At 34.5% G+C, this 24718-nt stretch overlaps 1 protein-coding gene across 2 annotated transcripts in view; it reads left to right on the forward strand.

Moving 5' to 3' along the window:
- LOC149076521 (uncharacterized) overlaps nt 1–24718 on the forward strand; it is a 435406-nt gene that overhangs the window by 389741 nt on the left and 20947 nt on the right. For both annotated transcript variants that reach the window (XM_089244096.1, XM_089244097.1), the window contains one exon: nt 1702–1750. In XM_089244096.1, the coding sequence (XP_089100222.1) occupies nt 1702–1750 (49 nt within the window). The remainder of the gene's footprint in view (nt 1–1701; nt 1751–24718) is intronic.

Genomic DNA, 24718 nt, shown 5'->3' on the forward strand with positions numbered 1-24718 from the left:
AACTGAATGTGCATTTCATATTTGTATTATGTATCCTTCTTCTTGTGAAGAAAAAAATGAAGAGAATTCCTGAATGAAATTCTTGTAACTTTGCCACATATGCTTTCGTGTTTACGTCAACAACAAAAATGGAATAAAAGAAGTGGTTATAAATCCTCTCTTTTTAGTCCGCGTTTGTTACTTACGTGGTTTTCTGAGAGATGTAGAGAAAAATCTCGTAGTTTTTTTTAGGCTGAAAAAGAATTACATTTCGTTGGACAGAAAGTAAAAGTAGATTTTTTTCCCCATCGTATCTTTACGTCAAGATTTTTCCATGGATTTTACTTTTTTTTTTTTTTTGCTAGGAAAACCCGATCCAATCTTTTTCATTGGATCAGGAAAAATTGGAAAACCTATTCTCCTTCTTTTATCTCTTTCCTGTCAGATAACGGGAGCAGCTGCATTTCTGGGATTTTTATTTCCAGGAAAATATATATATATATATATATATAAGCTTTTCTGCTCAGGAATAAAGTAGCTGTCGCAAACTGTCGCGAAGAAATAATTCACTCACTCCTTTTAAAGTTCGCATTTCAATGGTTTTGGTGAAGGTGCTTATATTGCTCATGTGTGTGCGTGTGTGATATATCCATACAATAATATTTTCATGGATCGGGTGCGAGGGAAAAAAATATTTCATTCTCTTTATTCGACATGTTTGTATTTTCTTTTTTCTTTTTTTTTTTTTGTTCCTCTTGGAGTTTGGAATATATTTGCTATACATGCTAGATTTTATTTGATACATTTTTGTGCCTGACATGATGTATATTGATACGTTTTCAAACTATTTACGATTAAAGTAGATGTGTAATGACTCTCTTGATCATTTCATTAATTTTTTTTCCAACTGAATTATATGTATCGTGTACCGTGTTACTTGGCGTAAAAAAAATATATATTGTTCAAAATTTAGCAGCCGCATCTTCCAGTGTAAAATTTGATGAAATTGTTATTTTTTGGTATTCTGAAAACAAATATTTGTTTAAAAAAATCATTTCTAAATGCTCCGTACTGATTGATGATTAGAAAAATTTAATTAGTTTGTGGATATTTGAAGGGCATCCACGATATATAATGCTAATAAACAATATCGTTCAGATAGTGATTTTTTAGAAGCAAAAACTAACGTAGTTAGTTCACCCTTAATTCACCAAAGCTATTTTAAAGCAATAGAGATTAGGTAATCTGTTATGTACTAACTGAGATTGTGACATTTTTAACTACCTAAATTTCAAATTAGTACTCAAATTAGGACAAATAATTTGTAAATATTAATAATATATTAATACAAATAATAATTAAATAATTAGTATGTCAAATTAGTACAAATAAGTACTAAAAAGACAATCAAATAATTTATTATTTTCATTATATTCATAACTTTTATTTTCAGTTTCTTCTTATTCCACTTTTCATAATGTGATAGATAAAGGAGTTAATATAACCGCGTCGGTGTAAGTCTGCAGTCTTATTGAACGTTATTTTCAGTAGGACTGCAGCCTTACACCGACGCGGTTATATTAACTATAAGGAACAGGATTTTCAATAAGTAAAATATCAAATTTTTGATTTTAGAAACGCACGTGTTGTGGAATGTGAACCAACAAATATCTAATTATTTTATTAAGAGAACTAATGCATTTTTTATTCTTTTTGTTATAGGTAGCGAAGCCTGAATCTGAATGGACTGGTGGTGACGGAGCAGTTATACGTAAGTTCATTTTTTTCAACTCATTGTGTTTGTCAATCTCAATTGGAATATCTCAAATCGAATTGTAGTAGAACAGTAGAATTCGAAAATAGCGAACCTATACGAAAAATTACGAATGAAGAATAAATAGCAATAATCCGTATATATAAGAACTAATGTATGTCTGTTTGTCCTTTATGCATTACTACACCATTCATCCGATCGCCATGAAACTGGGAAGTTGTTGAGTACACTCCCGCGAAGGTTTCTGGCATGGTTTTTTTTTAATTTTTTTTCCTTTCCCTCATTTTCTTGAATTTCCTTTCTTCTGAGATCGCAGCAACGCACGACGGGTAAGCTAGTTCCATATACAAAAAATTGATCGGAAATTATTTCTGTATAAAAATTTTCCCATATAACGACTCTTTTGTTTAGAGGAAGAGACTTGATTTACATATATTTAGTTACTCTCAATTATATTATACACAGTATAGACACATACATATCAAAATATTTTATCTTAAAAGAAAACTTTTGCTCAGAAAATTTTAACAAAAATCTTTCTACGTGACAAGAATGTATGTTATCTACGTAAGCACTCGTCACATTAAAGTAGTTTAATAGAGTAAACAGTTTTTCCGTGTTTACGCGTAGTTGTCCTTCCTTTTTTTTCTTTCTTTTTCAATCGATTACAGTTCTGCAGGGCCATTTGAAAAATAAATAAAAAAAGTGTTTCCCCCCCCCCTCTTGAATTTCTTTAGTTTCATTCACGATTTTTCAAGACCGTGTTATGGCTAACACTCTAAACAATTATAATCTAAAAAATTTAGAACATTGTGAGATTTTTCCCCTTTAATTTTTGTATAATGATGATCATCTGAACGTTAGTGAGAATGGGAGAAAAAATACACAGAAAATTATTAAAATTTCCTAATCAGTAGACTTTTTAAATTACCATTTCTCTTCAAAGTATGCGCAACCTGTCCCTTCCGAAGCAACCAAAATAATTTTTGCATGTGCGATTTCTTGAGCTAGAAGGGGTTTATGTGAAATCATTATGAGAAATTATGAAAACTTGTTTTTAGCTAATTCTCATGGAAATAAATTAAATAACAAGCAAATATCTACTACAGTAAAACCCCTCTTAATGGACACCGCTCAGATACGGTCACCCCTTTTTTGCGGTGAAATAATATTTTCTCCTTGTATAATAAAAATGTGCATTTCAAATCCTGGATTAAGGGTCACCACTCTTTTACAGACGAATTTTTTTGTCCCGTTGGTGACAGCAAAAGAGAGTTTTTACTGTGTTCTGTCTTTTTCTTATGTATTTTGCAGCACTAAGAAGTTCAGTTATTTATTTATATTCAAAATGAGTTCATTCCCCCTCCCCCCTTATTTCCAATATGCAAGGATTTATAATAGTTTGGGGGGGGGGAATTGTTACTTGTTCTTGAAGGAGAAAAAATTATCTGGTGTTTCATTTTGCACCCAAGACGACTGACTTACTCTCATGCAGAACAATCTCATATGAATTATATGTACAGTATACAATAGAGTAGATATTCCGTAGAGGAATGTGTACGAGGTGCATGTACAGTTCAGTAGTATAATAGTAGAGTAAATTTTCTTTTAAAAAACTAACGTTCCAAATTTATAATAAATTTATTTCTCTCGTTTCGATTACGTTCTATCGAATTTTCCACTTTATTGTTTTATTACCTGAACTCTTATGCTCGATATTCAGGTTTCCTATAGGGCTCTTTATCTCACGTCAACATTGTTATCTCGTTGCGTAATTCTTTCTGAAAAAGAGAGAGAGAGAGAGATAGGGAGCTTGTCTTTTCCTTTGCGGCCCTTAGGGTTTTTTCGTCTCACAAATTTACACCCTATATACAACTGAAAAAAACCCATTCTCTTTCAAAACATATCCAACATTTCTGGAATGCAAAGGATGACACTATAAAAAAATATCTGTGGAATAATTCAACGATTCCTTCTTCTTTATCCCTCGGTTTTGAAGGACTTGGGAGAAAAAAAAAAGGAAGCGAAAAAAAATGAATCCTAGCATCTCATGTTTTCCCAACCCTCAAAAAACTCCTGCAAATCCTCATCTTTAGACACCTCTCTTAGCATTTTTATCACGGGGATTCATGTTTATTTAGCAAAAGTGAGTCTTCTAAAGTTTTTTTTTATATCCTCATCCTCGTCTGTGTCAAGCACGACCTTAAAGAAAACAAGTTCGTCGAGATGGGAACTATGTATATACATATAAAAAAAAAAATATATATATATAAAAAGTTCGCAGAAAATACTCAGAAAACTTCTGTGTATGTGTTGTTATATACATACATTCGTGCATGTATGAAGAAGAATATAAGGGAGGAGAAAAAAACATAAAATAAATACAGATACTTGAGGAGTGCACAGAATTTTCTGCAGTCACGCAAATATGCCACATGAAACAGGAAATAACATCCTAAATATGATGTTGAAACAGCTGCGCTTTTCCGACTTATTTTCGGGTGTTGGCCTCTCTATATCTCACGCCGACTTTTATTTTGAGGTGTTTTTCCCATCTATATTCCTCTACTTTTTTAAGAGAAAAAATATATTCTTTTTATTTCTTTTCCAATAATTAGGCTTTTTTATGATCCCGAATGTTTTTGACGCGTTTAAAAAACATGGACCAAATTTCTATAGCATTCCTTATTTTAGTATTCGTTGGTGCTACTAAATACAATTCTAGATGCATCACAAAATTTTAAATATATTTCTTTGCTGTTTCATTAAGTTTTTGACTGGAAACAAAATGTAATGTGCGAATTATAAATTTAGATGGTCTATTCCAGCTGTTGTCAAACCTGGAGTCATATGGCTCCCTTGAGACCCTGGTATATTGTAACGCGCGTGCGGAAAATTCATCGCGAACAATTCACCACTAGAAAATTCACCAAACGAACAACTTATCGATTAAGTGACATACTGCGAGAGCGGATCACCAGGTGAGTGAGCAAGTTGGTGAGTAAGTGGGCAAATGAGCAAGTGAATAAACAGGTGAGTGAGAGAGTGAGTCCCTCATACTGTCTCTCACTTAATCGCTCATTCATAAGATCATTTTCACTCGGTCACTCATGCGGTTTCTCACTCAGCCACTCATACGGTTCCTCACTCAGTCACTCATACAGTTTCTCACTCAGTCACTCATACGGTTACTCAGTCACTCATATGGTTACTCAGTCACTCATACGGTTACTCAGTCACTCATATGGTTACTCAGTCACTCATACAGTCATTCACATTCACTGGGTTTTTTTTTTTCACTAGCCCTTGCACCAACTCTTTCGGTCACCCACTCGCTTACACATTCACTCACTTGCTTAATCACTCGACCACTCACTCACTGGTGACGAACTATTGTCAGTGAATTTTCCCAGTGGTGATTTTTCCGTAAATTTTCATTATTTTTTATGAATTTTTCTATCTGTAAATTGCGTGGCGGTGAACTCTTGACAGTTAATTTTACGCAAATCACTCTGGGGGGGGGGGGTTCACGGGTGAAAATCACTTGAAAGGGGGAGCAGTGACAGGTGGTTAAGGGGGGAGACCATAGAAAGCTGTGAAAAAAATATCAGATGTGGAAAATAATAACGCTCTTAACTAAAAAATGGTTGGAAAAAGTGTAACTGCTTTCAGAATCCATTTTCCAACTGGCATATTTGCGTTTCCACGAAATTCAAAGTCACAGAGCTCTTAAAAATCTTGGAAAGCGTTCGAAGAATAAGATAAAAGACGTCATAAATACCAATTTTCGTTTCATCAGAAATATAAATTGCGAAAAAAAATAAATTTTTTTTTATCCGCTAGAATTGAGGATTCTGGAACCGCAGAACTTACAGGACACCCCAGGACCGTCTTAACGCGTGAGACCACGAGGCACGGTATCAGCTGCATAGTGGCCTTCGCGACAACGATATCTGTCTCTGATTTATGAGCATATGAGTAAGGACGTAAATCAGTAGATGGTGACCCAACGTATCATTTCGAGCGAGGGGCCTGATGATATTGAGATGGCCCTGAGGACACTTGTATGTTAGAAAAATAAGATTAACATAAATGTCTATAAACTCGCCTTATAACCAGAGATAGAAGGCTTCCGCAGTCTGCTTGTGACGTCAGTAAGTAGTCCGTTTCGTTGTGAGGAAAAGAAATGATCGGGCTCAGAATTGGCGATTTTTATGTTCCACATCCAATGACTATGGGGTGTTTGTGAGCCAATCAGGCAGATTCTACGCTAAAGTAAGAAGAAACGAAATAGGATGCTGTGTTTCAAGATGTGGCAAACTTGCTAGGTAGTCTTAATGACGTTTCTGGCGAGCAGTGCAGAGGCCTTCTATCTCTAGGAGGTGCTGCTATAACTCCGGACATATCGCTATTTGCTACCATTAACGAGTTGGGTTGGAAGCTCGTTAGGGAAAATATCTTGTTATCTATGTTCCCCCCCCCCTCCCGTCTATTCTAACCTGGCGTTCACCTTCACGGTGGTGGACGAGCATATTACCACCACGCCACTCAGACGTAAAGTACGCATATGTACAGAAACTTCTAAGAAATTCGTTATATCGGGTTCCGATTGTAGTATTTGACTTGAAACTTGGCGCACGACGAAGCCGATTTGCTCTAAAAAAATCGGTCCTGAGCTGAGTTTTTGACATTCTAAATTTCTAATTTGTTCCTGAATAAAAGACTTTTGTTTTAGCATTGGCAGTGCTGCCATCTCTTGCACACTCTATGCTTTCCTTTTAATTTTATCAATCGATTAATCATGAATAAATCTATCTCCTGTGGGACAAAGATGATAAAAGCATAAATAAACGCTATTTATCAATTCAAAAACTTATGTTGAACGGTTTAAACCACCTCTGAAACATCTTTCATTTGTTACAATACATTCGCTGGAGAAAATAATTTCCAATAATCTATGAATTATTCATAATCCTATTTAAATCGAATTCATTAAAATGCTACATGTATTGGCCTTCCCTGATTCCAGTGATATTACCGTATACAATGAGTTTTCCAAAGCTTTAGATGTGCATTATTCAGATGATACTGATACTGTATATCTGGAAACGGAGAAATCAGAATTCGTTTGCATTCAATGTCACGCAAAACGCATGCAAATCGTGCGAAGAAGACTGAAAGGAACTAATGCATGCAAATCTGCTGCTGACTTATGCCAACATCGCTATGTAGACATCCCAAGGATTACAAGTACTCAAGAATGCAATACTTTACATGATTCTGTGTGAAAACTGTTGCTTCCGAGGCAACTCTGGTGGATTTCTTGATATCTTGAGTTTAAGCGAAATTCAAAATTCTGATTGAAAATTCAAGAATTTTCTACTTCATTCATACGTAATTGAACGTTTTGAAAGCCTCAGTATAGCATCACTACCAGCATATCACTACCAGCATACAAGAGCTATTCTGTTCATTTACTGCACTTCATTTTTAGACAAACATCTTCAGACTACTGTTCGCACCTTGGTGATCCCTTAATCATTTAAGAGTGCTTGAAAGCAGAAAACATTGGAATACTATGTTTAAAGCACCATATGTAATCCTCGAAATGTTGTGAACTGTAAACACGTTGTGTGTGTGTGCGCGCGCGCGCGCACGCATGCACAGTGATTTTTTTTTCTCTTTAAATGATTCTAATAATATCTGCTTCCGATTTTGTGGTAGTGAGAGGAGGGGGGTGCATTTGCTACAAAAAGTTTTTACTGCAGATCACTATTTCCCAAAGTTGGCAATACCGCTCCCTGGACGGTATGGAATGGTCCAGGAGGGCGATAGAAACTACAAATATAGCATAAGATGCTATGGGTTGCTTAAGTTGGTGGGTGATGAGGGAAAAAAGTTTCTGAAAAAGGGCGATGGAACAAAAAGTTTGGGAAAATATGCTATGCTTGGTGTACGTAATTAATATTCACATATTCGGAGCTACCTATGGCCATAAATATTCACCAGAATGTTACGAAATTTTAGGAATGCCTGAATGATGGGATGTTGATCTGCCTGAATTACGAGCATATAAAATCAGTTCTACTATTCATCACTAGAGGGTGTTTTCTATGAGAATTGTAGTTCTCATTCCAACTTCAAAGCGCGAATGTAAGCCACTCCCCATATTTGAAAAAAATCTGTCCACAGAGTACACACAGGCAGAGCCTCAACACAATACTCCCTCGTACATAACATGAAAATTCAGGTAATTGTCATTTTCCCTTCAAAATATGGAAGACAGGTGGCAGCGTGAGTATAACATGAAACAGCCATAACTCTGACATCATAACCTTGGGCTACACATACACTCAGAGCACACATTCCGACATATACCGATTTGTTATAAATCCTATAGAGGAAATGTATACGAGAGTCGCGTGTATAGGTAAATATTATATGATACAGCTTTATTCATTCGATCATTTAATTTCACTATATAGTAATTACAAATAAATTTTATGTGAACGTAATTTCTACCACTTGTAGCTTTATTTATTTCATTTAACGCCGAAATTCTGTAATATCTGGATTGCCTGAGGTTTCGGCTATCCGAGTTAAGTTTTGTCTACATTAGCTCGGATAATCGGGTTCCTACTTTACCTCTGGGTAATATTTAAAGCAGTACATACAGTAGAGCCTCACTGTAACTGACCCCACTACAACGGACAGCTAAAGAAGTTGTAAAAATTTTTTAAATTTTCATCTGACGAATTTAAAACTCGTACTAAATATCTAAAAATAGTATTAACTCGTTTTGGAATGCGTTTACAAGCAAGCGATTAAACATCGAACGTTGTTTTGTTTTGCGCAAATATGGATGCGCTGCCTCTTTACTCATACCTCTCGCTAGCTAGAAAAATTGAGATTAACTGCAGTGTACGCGTAAACGTCTTTTTTTGTATATTGAAGGCTGGTTTTTTACTTGATATATAATAATTTCTTTTTACAGTTTACTACTGTACCTGCATCGATGTAGCGTTACACCCCTATAGGAATTATTTGTTACAAACCGGACTTTCATTATAACGGACAAACATCGGCCCTTATTGGTCCGTTAAAACGAGGCTCTATACTTTAGCTTTAAACAGAACGAGGTGATTGGGGGAAAAAATGCTGCATTAAAGCATTCGAAAAATTATCCCATTAACCTCAAGGAAATATAATAGGCTAATTAGTAGTGTGGAAGGTCAATTAACTTCCATCTTCTTCCAGAGCTAATGTCAGTAGAATGCGTTGCTGTTTCCTTTCGAGAACTCCCGCAAGCTTATGATAATTGCATTTTCCGGAAGTTATTTCGCGAGTACGAATTGGCCTCTAGAAAGTGTTGCGTGATCTTGAAAAGCACAGACGAAACGGTTATGGAATGAATGCGCTAGCAGATACTATTTCGACCTGGCTGCGTTTTAAGAAAACGAGCTCACGAATTCTCAAAGTTATATCCGGCCAACACCGCTGAAAAAGACGCTTTCAGAGCGAGTAATAGCCTCGAGAAGAATAAAAGAAAAATGTAGTTCTCGACTGACTTTAACGTTTTGCCTCCTCCTTCTTCTTCATCTTAGTCCTTTTTAGCTCAGCTTGATTAATTTGACACTCGTTTTGCAGCTCATTCATTTCCGTAAAAGAGTCAGGAAGCGGAAATTCACTTTACGTGCGCACACACACACATTATACTGCATATATATATACATGTGTTTTTTTCTTCCACTACCCAACAGCTTCAAGTTCATTTATTTTCCAGCGTCATATTTACTGAAAACTAAGTGCTTGAATGAAGTGGAAAAAGCCACACGTTTATTTACTTCTCCCATTTTTTCGCGGCTTCTCTCTCGCTCTCTCTTTTTTTTTTTTTTTTTTTTTTGTTGGTTTGTATATCTTGCCAAGTTTCTCTTGGAAAATGGAGAAGAATGCGAATGAAGAAACAGAGAAATTGGATTGAATAATAGCGCGTACGAGATGCGAGTTGTGTTGTTGCGGTTCTTACTGAAATTCAAGAAACAAACTCGTGTTGCGAAGATTTATCACGAAACAGTGGATGTTGCTTTATCGAGGGATGATGGTCCCTCGATTGCCGGACGAGTGCTCAGAGCACTCGTCCGGCAATCGAGGGACCCGGGTTCGACTCCCGGTAGAGGCAGAGATGAGTTTTTTCCTTCCTTAAAAAATTAACATCTCAAATAATAAATATCTTCACAACATCCAGTCTTCCGTATATCTTGTATTATATTTCTGATATTAGTTTCGAATGATGATATTGTGGTTAACGTAGATCAAGGTGTCACCATTCAAAATCTTAATCTTTTTGTCGTCATTAGGAGTATGGAAAGTATCGGAAAGTTCAGAGAGTTGTTGTGTGTGTAATACGTTAATGAAAGTATATTTCCTTCATAGGATAAGAATGAAAAGCAAAATTCGGGAAACGGTTTCATAACAAATGAACTGTTTCCGTAACTCCGGCTCTGTGAGCATGGTCACGAAATTCAGCATTGATGCTAATTCCAGAGCAGTGAAATAATGTAGCAGCTAAGATCAATTATTAAAATTACAAATTACTAAAATTTGGGAAACAGTTTCGAAGGTGATAATGAAATTGTTAATAATTGCTAATTACTATCGTATGTGAATGTTGATAATTAAGTTGCAATTTGTAGCCATTTGATATATCCATGATAGATTAATCTGGATAATTCGATTTTTGGATAATTCGATTTTTTCCCACTGACTTTGGACTTCGAATTAACCAAGTTCGACAGTATGAATAGTATTATTCTGCTTCCCACTCTGGAGAACTCGTTGACAGAGTGGCGTTGGAACTCCACACATATACACAACTTTTTTTTTACATACTTTATCCAAGTTGTCTTCTAAAAATTCAGCAAAAAGGTGTTATATCAATCTTTTCACTGCATTCTTTAATTAGGTTTTTTCTTCCAAATTGTAAATTTGCATTTGCAAAAACAGAGTTTTTAGTGCACTTGAATGACGTTGCCTAATGAGAGGGATCTCCTATCATTTCATGTGTACCCACATTATTATTACATTTAAGGGTATGTCTCATATGTTACTCGCGTTGACAGTAGGGGTAATAAGCAAATACACTGGACTTTTCTCCTCTTCTTTTTTTTCACTTCCCCCCCCCCCCCATGTATGCCTACTGGAATCGCAGCGCCACAGATTTTACTGTACAAAATCCAAGAGATGCAACTTCAAGTCTTAAGTTTGACGTTCATCCAGTGCGCAGTGTTTGACTCGCAGTGGAATGTTTCGTGCCATTCTCACACATTGATGGAAAATTTTAGCAAACCACTCAAGGAACGTGTAGATACAGACGCACATTTAGAATATGAACTCAATCATATTGATGAAATTGCTTTTTCTATTGATAACTATGGCAATAGAAGTAGATATTGTTATATTATTGTCGAACGTTGTTCGGTTTCATTTTTTTGTACGTTGTTGTAACCTCCCCCCCCCCCTCCCCCCCCCCCCGATTAGCATCGTTTTTATAAGCCGTGGATCCCATCAAGATATGTGCGTTTTATTATTCTACAGCAAGCTAAAAGCATCTCTCAAGGGTTCAAGATCCTCAAGTACATTCGTTATAGCTTTACGGTTTGCCTTCTATTTAAATTATTTCCCGGAATCCTCAATTTGAAGTATCACATCAGGCAAAAAATTTTTATTAGGGTGAAATAGCCCTTTAATATAAATGGTGATAGAATTTCAAAAATACTATACATGTTGATATTCGGATAAATTGAGAAGTTATTCATTTTTGGATGAAAACAAAGATATTTTCTTATGAGCAGTGTGCATTGTATTTTTCCAATATAGTTTTTAGTTTGTTTTTCTTTTTCCAATTTCACTGTAATTTTCAAATTTCATTATAACTGATTTTCACTGATTCCGTTTCTAACAATTTTCTGCCTGGTGATCAATCATAATATCAGTGTCAGGAAAACTTTCACTTCCATCACTATCCATCGCACGAAAATCTTGATATCACCTTCAAAAAAATATATAATAATAAAAATATAATTATTATTATTAAAATTTATGTACATTTCCAACCACCTCGTCATTATCTTTTTCAATTACGTGTTAATCTGAAAATCGTATAGAATTACTATCTTTAAGGTTATTATTTCCTCAGAGATTATCATTCTGAACCTGTTTCGCGAAGGTTGAATAACCTGCTTCGAACATTTATTTCCCCCTTTATGTTATTTCAACGAAATCATAATAATATCATTACTGCAGTGGCAGGGTATAAACATTTTTTTTTCAAAAGGAGTACGTCATATCTATAATCGTTTGATTGGGTTCATGTTAACATTTACACGGATCATAAAATACACATTAAGTAAAGTAAGACGGGTGAAAGTTTGATGCAATTGATCATTGAAATTTCAATGAGATAACCATGACATGTTGGCCTCTGTTATCTTATTTCTACAACTTAAGATGGCAGAGGGGGGGGGAAGAAAAGAAAATCTAACGATTGAGCGATTTGTTTTTCACTATCTTAAGTGCCTTCTCTTGAGAGTACCAAGTAAACACTTGAGCACTAATATAACCTTTGACCCCCCCCCCCTTCCCCGCCGACCACATCTTCTCCCTCCCACTTAGCTAAGTATTATAACATGAGGAGTATTAAAAAAAAAAAAAAAAATTTTCTTATATTTGCTAAGCTCATGATTTACAAAGGCTATCTCAAGGATATTAAAAAAATAATAATAATAAAAACTTAAGAAATGAATCAACCCTTGAAGTCAGTCATCGCACACTTCAACCTGTCATCTTCAAGATGAAGAAGATGCCGACATGCGATTTTTATTTTCCCCCTTCATAGTTTTTTGAATTGCTATTATTATTGTTATTACTATTTTATTCTGCTTAGAGTGGACGTGGATACACGATGCAAAGAGAAGAAAAGACCTTTGATTGCGCACATAAATACATAGTCGAGTGGGAGAGAGAGAGAAAAAAAACCTACAGCATTAAGTTGGAATTGTTTTTAAGGGTAAATCCCTGTATTCACTTGAATTTAAGAGCATTTTTTGAGAGCTCTCGAGAGCTTCTTCTTAGATTCTTTTTTCTTGTACTCCCTGTTTCACCCTCTCTTTCCGAAGCGTCTAATTTTTTTTAGATTTTTTTTTTGTCTTGTTTTGACTTTGAACCGCAATCTAAAATTTTCTTACGTTGCTTTTTTTACTGATATTGATATGATGATCTTGGAAATTCATTTTAAGCATTAAGAGGTGACAAATTCGTTTATGATATCAGAAATATATGTATAAAGAGATATCAGAGCTCCATATAATTAAGATGTTGTGTTGTTATGATTCCTGTTCATGTGCTGATCCAACAAAAGACGCCCTTAACGAGTGAAATGATTTCTAGGGTCCCTACCTGGTTGTAAAAGGATTTTCGGGGACATGGAAACTCAGGGAAATGAATAACGTCAGGAAAATTCAGAGGTATAAGCAAATACTCAGGGGAAGTCAGAGAAATAAGCAAATACTCAGGGGAAGTCAGAGAAATAAGCAAATGTTCAACAAAAGTCAGAGAAATAAGCAAATACTCAGGGGAAGTCAGAGAAATAAGCAAATGTTCAACAAAAGTCAGAGAAATAAGCAAATACTCAGGGGAAGTCAGAGAAATAAGCAAATGTTCAACAAAAGTCAGAGAAATATGCAAATATTTGATAAAAGGGAAAAATTTTTGTGGTGGAGAAAAATTGGAATTTCGAAAATCTTTTGGAAGGTTATAATATTTTGAATTATACTGTATTTCTTCCGAATATTCTTGCAATGTTCATCTTTTACGTTTGTTAGTTATTGGATTTGTACCATCCTGATAGACACATGTGTGCATGTCGCTCTAAATAAAATTACTTGCTTGCTGTTATTTTCTCTTCAGGAGTTTTGGTCAAAGAAAGTCACAGCGAAGTTTTTGAGTTATTGTAAAATTTTTGAGTTTTGGTCAAGGAAATTTTTGAAATTTTGTCAAGAGAAACTTCGCGATCAAATTGTTTCTTCGATCAGCTATCCCATTAATCTTAGTCACTAAAAATATTCCTATACATCGTATGGATCTCTTTGGAATACGTGAGGATCACGTTATAAAAATAAAAAATATAATCTACGCCCCACCCTCTTGTCCCTGACCAGATACGCTATATCAGTAAAAAGTATGGCACGATTTCAGTCTATTTCCGTAATGAAATAATTTTTATAGGGCTTTTACATTGTTTAACGCGTGTTCACATTCATTCATAAATTGAAATCTTGTATTTTAAAATTCATTTTTGTGAATAAATGGGAATTTGATTTACTCATTGTCCATGCAAATTAAAAAAAATTACATCGATTATTTTTTTATTTAATTTATCTACCTGTATCAGGAGCTCTCAACCAAATTGTTCACGGACTCTGTAGGTGTCCTTGTATTGAAAAACTTTTTTAAATGAGTCAGCGAGCTTGAATGAGCAAAAAATATAATCACGTTTATAAAACCATATGTTATTACGAAAAGTGTTCAGTACCCTCTATCTCACAGGTACTACCAGTAAATGGGATAAAGTAGTTCAAGAAACCCTGATCTGTATTTATCATTCATTTTAATATAATTGTATGTACATTTTTCAACTAAGTTTTTAAAATTCGAGTTACGTTTTTACACCAGGTATCTGTGTGATCACTTTTTCCGCGAAAAGTTATAACAGACGAACCAGAATCTTTTGTTTTTCATTCTCGTGCTCACCTTCTCTTCTCGTAATTTTCTTTGATAAATTGCTGAAGGAAACAAGTAGCAGTTTTAACGCAGTATTTCACGAGATAAATTGAAGCTGGTCACACACATATATGGACTTTTACGTACCTACGCTATCTATTTCCAACTTTTTTTAAAATTTATTTCCTATGGTGTATTATACATGATATAATGGTTGGAAACAAATCTCTGCGTGTTCCGAGGAAAATGAAAAGCCATTACATCCCCGAATATCACGAATATGGTATCGCGGCGTGAGAATCACTCAGAATTTTTTTTTTCAATATAAAAGTACGTGTCCGAAACACAGAAGAAGCCAGGATCGACCCGAATACGCCGTCAAAACGTGCGATTTAACCGAAGGATAATGTTCTGAACGTGAGGCAGAGAAAGAAAAGGTCATAAAACGAACTATCATCTCTTTTTATTATTATCCTTTTTTTGCTTCTCCCTCGGTGATCATAAAAGTGCTATCATTGACTGTTGCTCAACTTTGTTCTTTTCAACCGCTATTTTATTATTATTATTATTCGGCATTTGTTTCATACAAGCGAAAAAATTTTAACATTCTGTTGCCCAAGTTACGTGACAGCCGTCATACCAGCCGATTACCTACCGAACAACGAAGTACAGAAATCGCGGTTGTAGGTGACATTAACCCTCGAGCGAAGTAACTTGAACTGCAATCATGCTTAAAATTTCCTTAGTGATAAACCAAAAATAAGAGTTTTGAAAGAAAAATCCAATACCAACTCACCGACAACAATTCACTGCCATAAAATTCTCCAAAAAGAAATTCCTCGAAGAAAGAATTCACCGACAAAAAAGTTCAACGAAGAAAAAAATTCAAATAAGAAAAAAGTACCCATCAGAAAATGTATATTTACCGACAAGAAAATTCCTTGAAAAAAAAAATAAATTACCCAAAAAGAAAAAAGAAATTTCCTGACAAGAAAATTCCTCGAAGAAAAATTCACTGACAAAACAATTCATCGATAGGAAAATCTACCGAAACAGTTTGTCACCACGTGAGTAGTGACTGAGTGAAAGCGTGGGTAGTTTGAGACATCGAACGAAGTGAGTGGACAATAGAGATAATTCAGTCCCTCTTTGGCCACTTACTCGATCTTTCTGCCACTCATGCAATGAAAAATAAATACATGGCATGAATTATTTGTGACTAATTTTCCTATCAATGAAACGTTTTGCCATTGATTTTCCTCTTCGATTAATTTTCCAGTCGGTGAAGTGAATTGCATGGCGGGGAAATCGTTGCGGGAGAAATTTCCGTGAACCAGAAAATTCTTGAATACATAAGGTTTGTGGATTACTATTCCATTCCATTGCTTTTACATAATCCATCTTACCATTGTGATAGCATTCTTTATAAAAGGTACGGAACTCTTAAAGTCGAATATTCAATTTTGCTTCTAGTGAGGGCTGGTTATGCTAAATTGGTGAAAGTGTGCTAATGAGTTATTTTATCACGCAACTGCAAATTTCAAAACTTGTTTCACTCTCGTGTGCATTCACATAAGTGTGCCCCAATGGCTGTAAATCCCCTTATTATTTATTTCTACTTACACGATCGGCAATAACTCACGTTGCGTGAAACGATGATGGGTTATTGAGTCAAGTTGGCGATGGAGAAACGCATTCGAATGTGGTTTGGCACTTCATACGTGGTTCAGAATAACACTGCAATTTTTAATACTTGCTATGCAATAATATTTTAATGAAAAATTCCAGATAGTTTTCAAAATTTCGTTCTCAAATACAGTATAATATTTTTCAGATTAAAAAAAACTAAATACCATTCATGTGAAAGAGCATGCTTTGGGATGGGTAACGTATTTGCGGTACTTTATACTACTACCACCACTATAGTATAGTATCCTTTTCAGACCCCGGGCATTCATTTTTTGGAAATTTTCACAATGTTTTTATATTTTTTTATTCAATTTTTTTCTAAGAAATAACAAATAATTCAATTCGTTCAATTTTTTTTCGCCAAGATGATGCAAAGAATATTCATGGTTACATAAAGTTTCTACCACAATTTTATAGCCAAATTTTATGTAACAATCACGCTTTTCTCGGAGGCGCTTTCTCCTGGAAACCATCTTAAAAACTTCTAGTGCTGCAGAAAGTTGAACTTCAAGTGCTGCCCTCTGACGAAAACCTCCAAAGTGCATATCCACCATATTTCTAACTCAATACTACTTACACAATCCTTCAAATCAGGGCTAAATTCACTGAGATCAAAAGAAAAAATTCTACAGTGAAAAAATCAGCCCCCACACAATCGCGGCACCAGGGTCTGACAGGGATGTAGTCGTATAGCCAATAGTTATTAACGATAGTGCCAATAGTTTTATAGGCGACGTTGAATTTCGTATTTCGAGCATTTCAAAAGTGAAAAAGGTTTCTAAAAGAAAAATGAAGTGAAATATATAGATGAGCTATTTGTTGTTGTTGGTTTTTTTTTGTTGTTTTTTTTTTGTTAATGCATGACGTATTTAATAAATTTAATGGCGAGATTTAATACATTGTAATATGGATATGAATGTGCAATCGAACCCCATTGTAACGCCACCATCCGTCTCAAAAATTTTGGCGCTAAAACCAGTTTGGCGTTACATCATCGGATCGTGGTCGGAATAGCGTTTCAGAGAGAAGCATAGTTACATAAATTCACACGTTTATTATGAACTACTGTGCCTCAGTGTCTTATTAGCGTTAATCAAATAAAATAACATATTTCATAAGCATTCAATTTTAAGATCAGAAAATTAGTAAAATTGTAAAAAAAGCGCAAAATAATTTAAATATTTCTTGATATAAAACAAAAGAGATACATACACTTACCATCTGAAATTATTTTTAATTCTGCATGAATTTAGCGACGCATTTTCTAAGTACAAAAACAAAATAAAAAAAGGAAAATAATGGTGGCATTAGTTACCGTGAATAATTGAACAAACTGGTGTAGTAAGAGCTCATTGTACATTTTCCCCTTACCGATAAATCTGTTTCGTCGAATACGTTGATTGTTTTGGTCTCTACGCCCGTTCATGTATTCAATGTGTTTTCAAAGAGAGACCCCCCTGACCACACCATTCTTCATTCCCCAGTTTATTTGCTCTAAACCATTCTGACCGATAATAACAGTGAAATCATAGGCAGAGATAGAGATGGAAGTCTGGGGTGCACGATGATGATGATGTCAATTAATTTATACGCATATACAATATATCAATCGACTCTACCTTTGAAGCTGGGAGGGCATATCTCCGCTCGTGAGTGGAATGAAAAGGATAAATCTTTAAATCCTTTCGGGGAAAAAGTCAAAATGATGTTAGTAGAAATGTTGTGGAAATTTCCTTGAAAATGACACGTAGACTCTGCATACATCCAAACAACAGTTGACGGTATACCGAGTTGGCGCTATATAAAACTAGTTTTTTTACGTTATAATCCCTGTATAGACGATTTGTGAAAATGTGTTATGCTAAGCGGATGGCACTTCAACGAGGGGGCGCTAAAACGGGATTCGACTGTAATTGCACACGTCCTGTATTTCGGAGGAAAAAAACTCATGCCTGATGTCTGTCCTTTTATTCCAATTTTTAAGAGAAAGAATAAAGTTAGTTTCAACTCGAGTTTTGGAATAAATATAAAGTATACAATATAGTCTAAAATACATGGTTTTTATTTTGCATATGTTTGTACCAAACGCTTAATCTCGGTAAAAGTTTCGAGATTCAGCGCCTCAACGCCATCTACCGCCGCTACAAAGCCAGACATAATTTATCTCCAATAGGAGGTTAAAAAAAAAATTCAAGCTATTTAGCTCATTCTATTATTCAAGACCATAGAATATTCACTAAACCGAAGGATAAATGGTTTTCAGAACAATGAGGGGGGAAAATAACCGTCAACAGCTGCGTCGAAAATTACAGGGCGACTAATAATTACTTATAACAGGAACAGGAAAAATAAATAAAATTACAGCTTTGTAGTAGAAGGAAAAAAAAAACACACATATACAGTCACTGTAGCAAATAAAAGAAAATTGTCTATTCTTTCGTACGCACATGTGTTTTTTTTTCTTTTCTATTTAAAACACGCACAATAAACTTTTAGTTACTAGAAAAATAAAAAATGGAGGCGCGTTTGCTATTAATAGCATCGTAATAGTTATTCAAATACAGGGGAAAGAAAATTACGTATTAACGTCGTAGTTTTTTTTTTGGTTTTGTTTTCTTTTCTGTTCGACTATTTCTCTCACACACAATTTTACATCATCTTCTTCCATGACCGTCTAGTTCGCCAATGAAGGATATACAATGGTGATGAAGTGACTAGAAAATAGAGGAAGGTTAAAGGGAAAAAAATACATATGTGTGTGTATTGAAAGAATAAACCTTATTCTAACCACGGATCACACACACACATATGTATTATATTTATGTAATTTTTTTTTTTACTTTGGCGAGGGAAAAAAATATAATAGCCATGGGAAGGGAATAGCAAAACGTTGGAAAGCAAAAGAAAAAAAGGCCCGCGACTTACAACCCATCATTATAAAACTATTACATGGTTCGCTTACGTCGGCCCGGATATTATGACTGCTATTTCTGCACGTTTTTCGTTCAGGCCAAGCGAGAAATAACACCAGAAAAATAAAATAGATAGAATGAAAATGGCGGCGGAAAAGGGGGTGGGGGAAGGTGAATAAAATGATGATGGTAATAATAATGATAATAATGAAAAAGCGTTATACTGTTGGTGGAAAAATCTCTTTTGTCAGAAATGACGTCATTGTCTGTTGTCTCTCTTTCTCCCGCTCTTTCCCATTCGGTTTTCTTTTTCTGGTTCTTTCTAGTCATTTCCAGGGGAAAAATATAGACTGTATGTAATGCTTTTCGATTTCAGTCCTGTGCGTTATTAGATGATAGTTTTTAAATCAGAGGTTGCTGTCAACCTGTGAACCGTCGATGTTTCAAAGAGCGAGACTGTCTTTTTCAACCCTTTAATTGACAAGCATTAAAATATACTGAGGAGAAAATTTTTAAGGGGGCAATATTAAGCAAATTAGGTGCCCTTAATGCTTTTACATGGTAAAAATAAAATTATTATTGGTATTTGAATAAATATTGTGAGTTGCACTTCAGGAAACACACTGCATTTGTATGATTCACATAGATTTGAATAGCTTAAAAATGTCATTTATTTTGTTTGCCAACTTACTTTCCTATCATTGTCGTAGAATGGACAGCACTATGTCTCCTCCACACAGGGCATTTCCCTCCAAAATAAAAGTTTCAAAAAAATTCCTTTCTTTTTTTCCTTGTCAAGAAATAGGAGACGTGTGTACCTTTAAACCATTCTGCTGGTAATTATAGAAACTTCATAAACAGCTCACAAGTAAAAATTGAATATTTAGGAGTTGCTTAAAAGTATCAATGCCGAAACGAGCTCAAAATTAAAATACATTTCAAAAATATAAGCTCGCATCTTGATTGAGAGCAGAGGGATAGGAATGTAAAAATTTTGGAATCTGAAGAAAGTCGCTACAGACGAGTCACTACTTTCGAGTATGATAACCCTAGTTTAGAGGAAAGAAACTGAAATAAAAATTAGTGATTTATCTATAACTATGTGATCATATTTTTCAACCTTCTTGTGGTTCACCCCCGTAAAAATGTATAGAATTTTTTTACAAATACGGATGTAAATTGGTATTGTTAGAATATTTTTAATTGGCACAATACATTAACACCGCAATTTAATTAATAAGAGTGGATTTTTTCATTTGTTACAATGGCCCAATTAAGAGTGAAACATACAGTTTTCCTTATTTTACCGATATCTATAAACTGATAAAATCTCGCTTAGTGAAATTAAATAATTGTTATCTTGAATTCAATTTCAAATCATCTCTCAAGTTGGTGCGATTTTAAAAATCTCTGAACATATAAAATTTCAGTAGCTCTCAAAAAATAGCACCAACAAGTAATTCATTCTTCCTAGATTAAAAAGTGTAGGACTTATATAGGCTTATTTTTGACTGAAATGATGCTAAAAAATGTACTTTCTAAAATATTAAAAAAGTGGGAAAAGAAAATGGTTCAGTGAAAAGCTAGGGGTGCGGGAAAGGATTCTGGGGGGTTGCGAGATGGAAAAAAACATTAAAACATGATGACTGTTTATTCAGAAAATTCAAATACTGATAAAAATTGAATTTTCCAATTCTTCATGAAAGTAAGGCGTCTAGAGCGTTCACCCGGAAAGTGAAAGGACGTGGGTTCGATTCCCCGCAGGGAAAGTTGAATTTTCTTTCTTTCCAAAATATATCTTCGCAACAGCCAGTTGTTAAAAAAACCTTCGTATGGTAGCGGAGAGTGACGCCATCCTCGTAAAAGTAGGGAATCACGCCAATGTTTCGACACCTCATCTCTTGGCTTTCACTAACAGAAATATGCAATGTGCAATTTGCGTTGCAAAAGTTTCTTTTTCGATTAGAGATCGTTCTTATTTTCCTCTTCGGTTGAGAAAAAAATACCATTATTTACCTAAGCCTGGGGTTCTCAAACTGTGTGCCGCGAAGCCGTGGCCCTCGAGAGCCGCATTTGTTGTTTGTTTACATTGGTACTTCGTGCTATCAGCATTTTGTGCTTTGATTTGATACTGTCGTGAACAGGAAAAACGTCAAAAAAATTTAGGCAATTGTTAAAAACATTATTTTATAGTGGTTGTGCGAATGGAATCAATAGGTGAAGAACCATTTAACGAGTCATTTTTTCCCAAGTCACAAACAATTTTAAAATATAATCACTTCATTTTTGGATTAATTTTCAAAAAAAAAAAGATTAAGTCAAAATTGAATATTAGCCATAGCCGTAAAGGGAATAGAAAAGTAAAAATATAATAAAAGAATTCATAGGAATTAATTAAAGCATAATTAATTTCAGAAAAAAAATCTGAATCTTATTTTTTTTTTTAATGCATTATTTAAGGGAATGCAGGAACGTAATTGCATTGCACTGGGGGTGCGGGAAGGAAAAAGGGTTAAGAACCACGGGTTTAGTGGTTTTTTAACATGTATTTGTCTTGTATATTCGCATATACATCGGACCATACAGGGTTTAGACAAATACTATATATTGAGATATCCCAATACTTTCCAACGATTTAGTTCAAGTGGACCTTTCGTGGTTAGGAGACTGGTGCATCCAAACAAACACCTAATGTTTCTCAAATATATATTTTTTTGTCGGAATATTCGCAAAAAAGTTTACAGCTGTTGTTCCCATGCAACCTCAGAAGAGCCTCAGGTAGAAACCTACGGGATAGCCAATATTGGACATGGTTAAAATATTTGTCAGTAGTTTGCAAAACTGCTAAACTCTGCTTATCATCATAAAACAAATCGCCATTGGCTAGAAGTTAAGAGTAACACACCATTGTGTAATTCCAACTAACGACAGCAAAATAACGGAGGTTTTAAGATCGATGAGAAAAATTGTTTTTATTCATTTAAAAAAACAATTGGCATTTAGAGTGACATGCAAGATGAGAGAATTATATGGTGACACAATTTTACGTGTATCATGCACATAAAGTGATATCGATACTACATACACGTAGCATGATATCATATGATAACATACAATATCAAGCAGATAATTAAAATCGTGTTGAGTTAACGTCACTGTGTGTGTGTGTGTGTGTGTGTGTGTGTGTGTGTGTGTGTGTGTGTGTGTGTGTGTGTGTGTGTGTGTGTGTGTGTGTGTGTGTGTGTGTGTGTGTGTGTGTGTGTGTGTGTGTGTGTGTGTGTGTGCGCGTGCGATTTGAATTGACAATAAAAAAATCATGAGCATGAAGATTGTTCAATTACAAATCGTGGAAGCAAATTAAATATTATAGGAGCTAAATACAGAAAAAAATCCTGAAAATCTGTTTTATTTGGTTTTGAGTAAGTGTATATTATGGCGTCTATGTACAGCGTTGTCCAATGTCTATTTACTGAATCATTAAAAAATTTCCAAATGATGTTGCCCATCATCTTAAATGCCGTTCAAATGAAAAAAATAAATAAATAAATAAGGTACAAAATGTAAATATTTATACAGTCTCTGTTCTCTGACTTCTAATAAGAAAGTTGTTACCTGTCTTCCCTGAGGCCAACAAAAAAATTTCTATGTTTCTGACAGCAACACTCTCTGAGATATTTGAATTCAAAATCAGAGGAAAAAGGAGAAAGAGCAAAACATAAATGAGGGAATAGAGCGTTGTATGTTAGTTTTTTGTTGTTCTTTCCCCCCTTTTTTCTGTGGGTTTTGAATTCAAATATCTTCATTGAAAAAACGAGCACCTGTTTTCCAAATGTCAAGACGACCAATAAAACTCGAATATACGAAAAAGTGTCGTAAAATGGGGATAATGTGGATTTCTAATGTTCTAATGTGCAATGTATGCCTAGAATTAATACCTCAAGAATATACAAGAATAGAATACATCATTTCCAACATCAATTTTATGATAAAAGAAACAATTTAAGCCATCGAATTTGCCCCACGAAATCTTTCTTTAAAATAATACTGTATTCGAATTTGTTTTTGATTGAAAAATTTAAAATCCGAATTTACAGAAACATTTGAACAACTCGTAAAAATATCGACAAGCAAAGCTGGAGGAAAAAGGAAAAAATAAGCCCGAAATGTCGATAGACATCGGCCGCGACATGAAAACAAAAACGATATTTATCCTGTATCTACGTGTATCGAAATTTTGGGTGTCTTTTATTTCAGCCTGTCATTTTCCTTGATGTGAATGTAAGCGCTTCTATATGGCTTATTTACCAATAAAATGTGGGTATTTGGAGCGTAGGTAATAGAAAATCATAAATAAAAAAATGTTCGATTAGAATTTGAATTTAGAAGAAATAAAAACTTCAATGAGAGCGAAAATTTTGAAACTTGATTGAGAGTTACAAATTTGAAACCTCTAATGAGTAAAATATTTGAAACTTGAATAAATAAAAAATATGAAACTTGCATGAGTAAAAAATTTGAAACTTGAATGAGTAAAAAATTTGAAATTAAGATATGCAAATGACGATAAATTAAGATATGCAAATGACGATAAATTAAGATATGCAAATGACGATAAATTAAGATATGCAAATGACGATAAATTAAGATATGCAAATGACGATAAATTAAGATATGCAAATGACGATAAATTAAGATATGCAAATGATAAATTAAGATATGCAAATGATAAATTAAGATATGCAAATGATAAATTAAGATATGCAAATGATAAATTAAGATATGCAAATGACGATAAATTAAGATATGTGAATGGTAATAAAATTAAAATTTTAAATAAAAGCTAAAATTGACAAAATTTGTGTTGAAACTGATAAAATTGACATTTGTAAAAAATGTTAAAAACTGCAAAAATAAAAAACTTGAATATGTAAAAAATGCGAATTTCTTTAAAACCCGTTTCTGAATGAACACAGGCTGTAAAAAGTTGAATTATTGTTGCCTGAACAAATCAAATTAGAAGAATTAGCTTTCTTTATGTTTATATAGTTTTTAGTTCTTGTGATTGCATTTTTAATTGGGTTTCTGTATTTTATAAATATATCACATCCATATTTGTTATGGGCATCTTTTTCTCAGCCACCTCGTTAGGCATTTTGCCTGTTATGGCTTTGTATTTGAAGAAAAGTCTTTTTGCCTTTAACATGAATTTTATTCGTTTTTTGCGATGCAAGTTCTTACATCCGTATTCAGGCTCCGTGTAATCATAAGGGACATAGTTTATCATTGTTCTGTATACGGATCGATGTGCTTAAATGAATAGATTTCTTCGGTTGAATTCGGACGATATTATAATTTACGCCGCGAATTCAAATTTGTGCCTTGCCGCGTTCGGTTCTGTTGCGAAACCCGATTCCCGTGCATCAGACCGTGTCAGCGAAATCCCGGCTTCCATTTCGGACATCAGTTATGATAATGACCAGATCCCCCCGCGTTTCGTAAATGGACGTCGTTGAAATGGACAGCTTTAGAGCGGATTTCGTGAGCGTCCCTTTATATGACCCGCTCCGCTGATTGCCAATGATCTTCC

The sequence above is a fragment of the Pholcus phalangioides genome, unplaced genomic scaffold, assembly GCF_987345545.1.
Source record: "Pholcus phalangioides strain wild (caught in Gottingen) unplaced genomic scaffold, Ppha-v1.0 ptg000015l_1, whole genome shotgun sequence".
NCBI lineage: Eukaryota > Metazoa > Arthropoda > Arachnida > Araneae > Pholcidae > Pholcus > Pholcus phalangioides.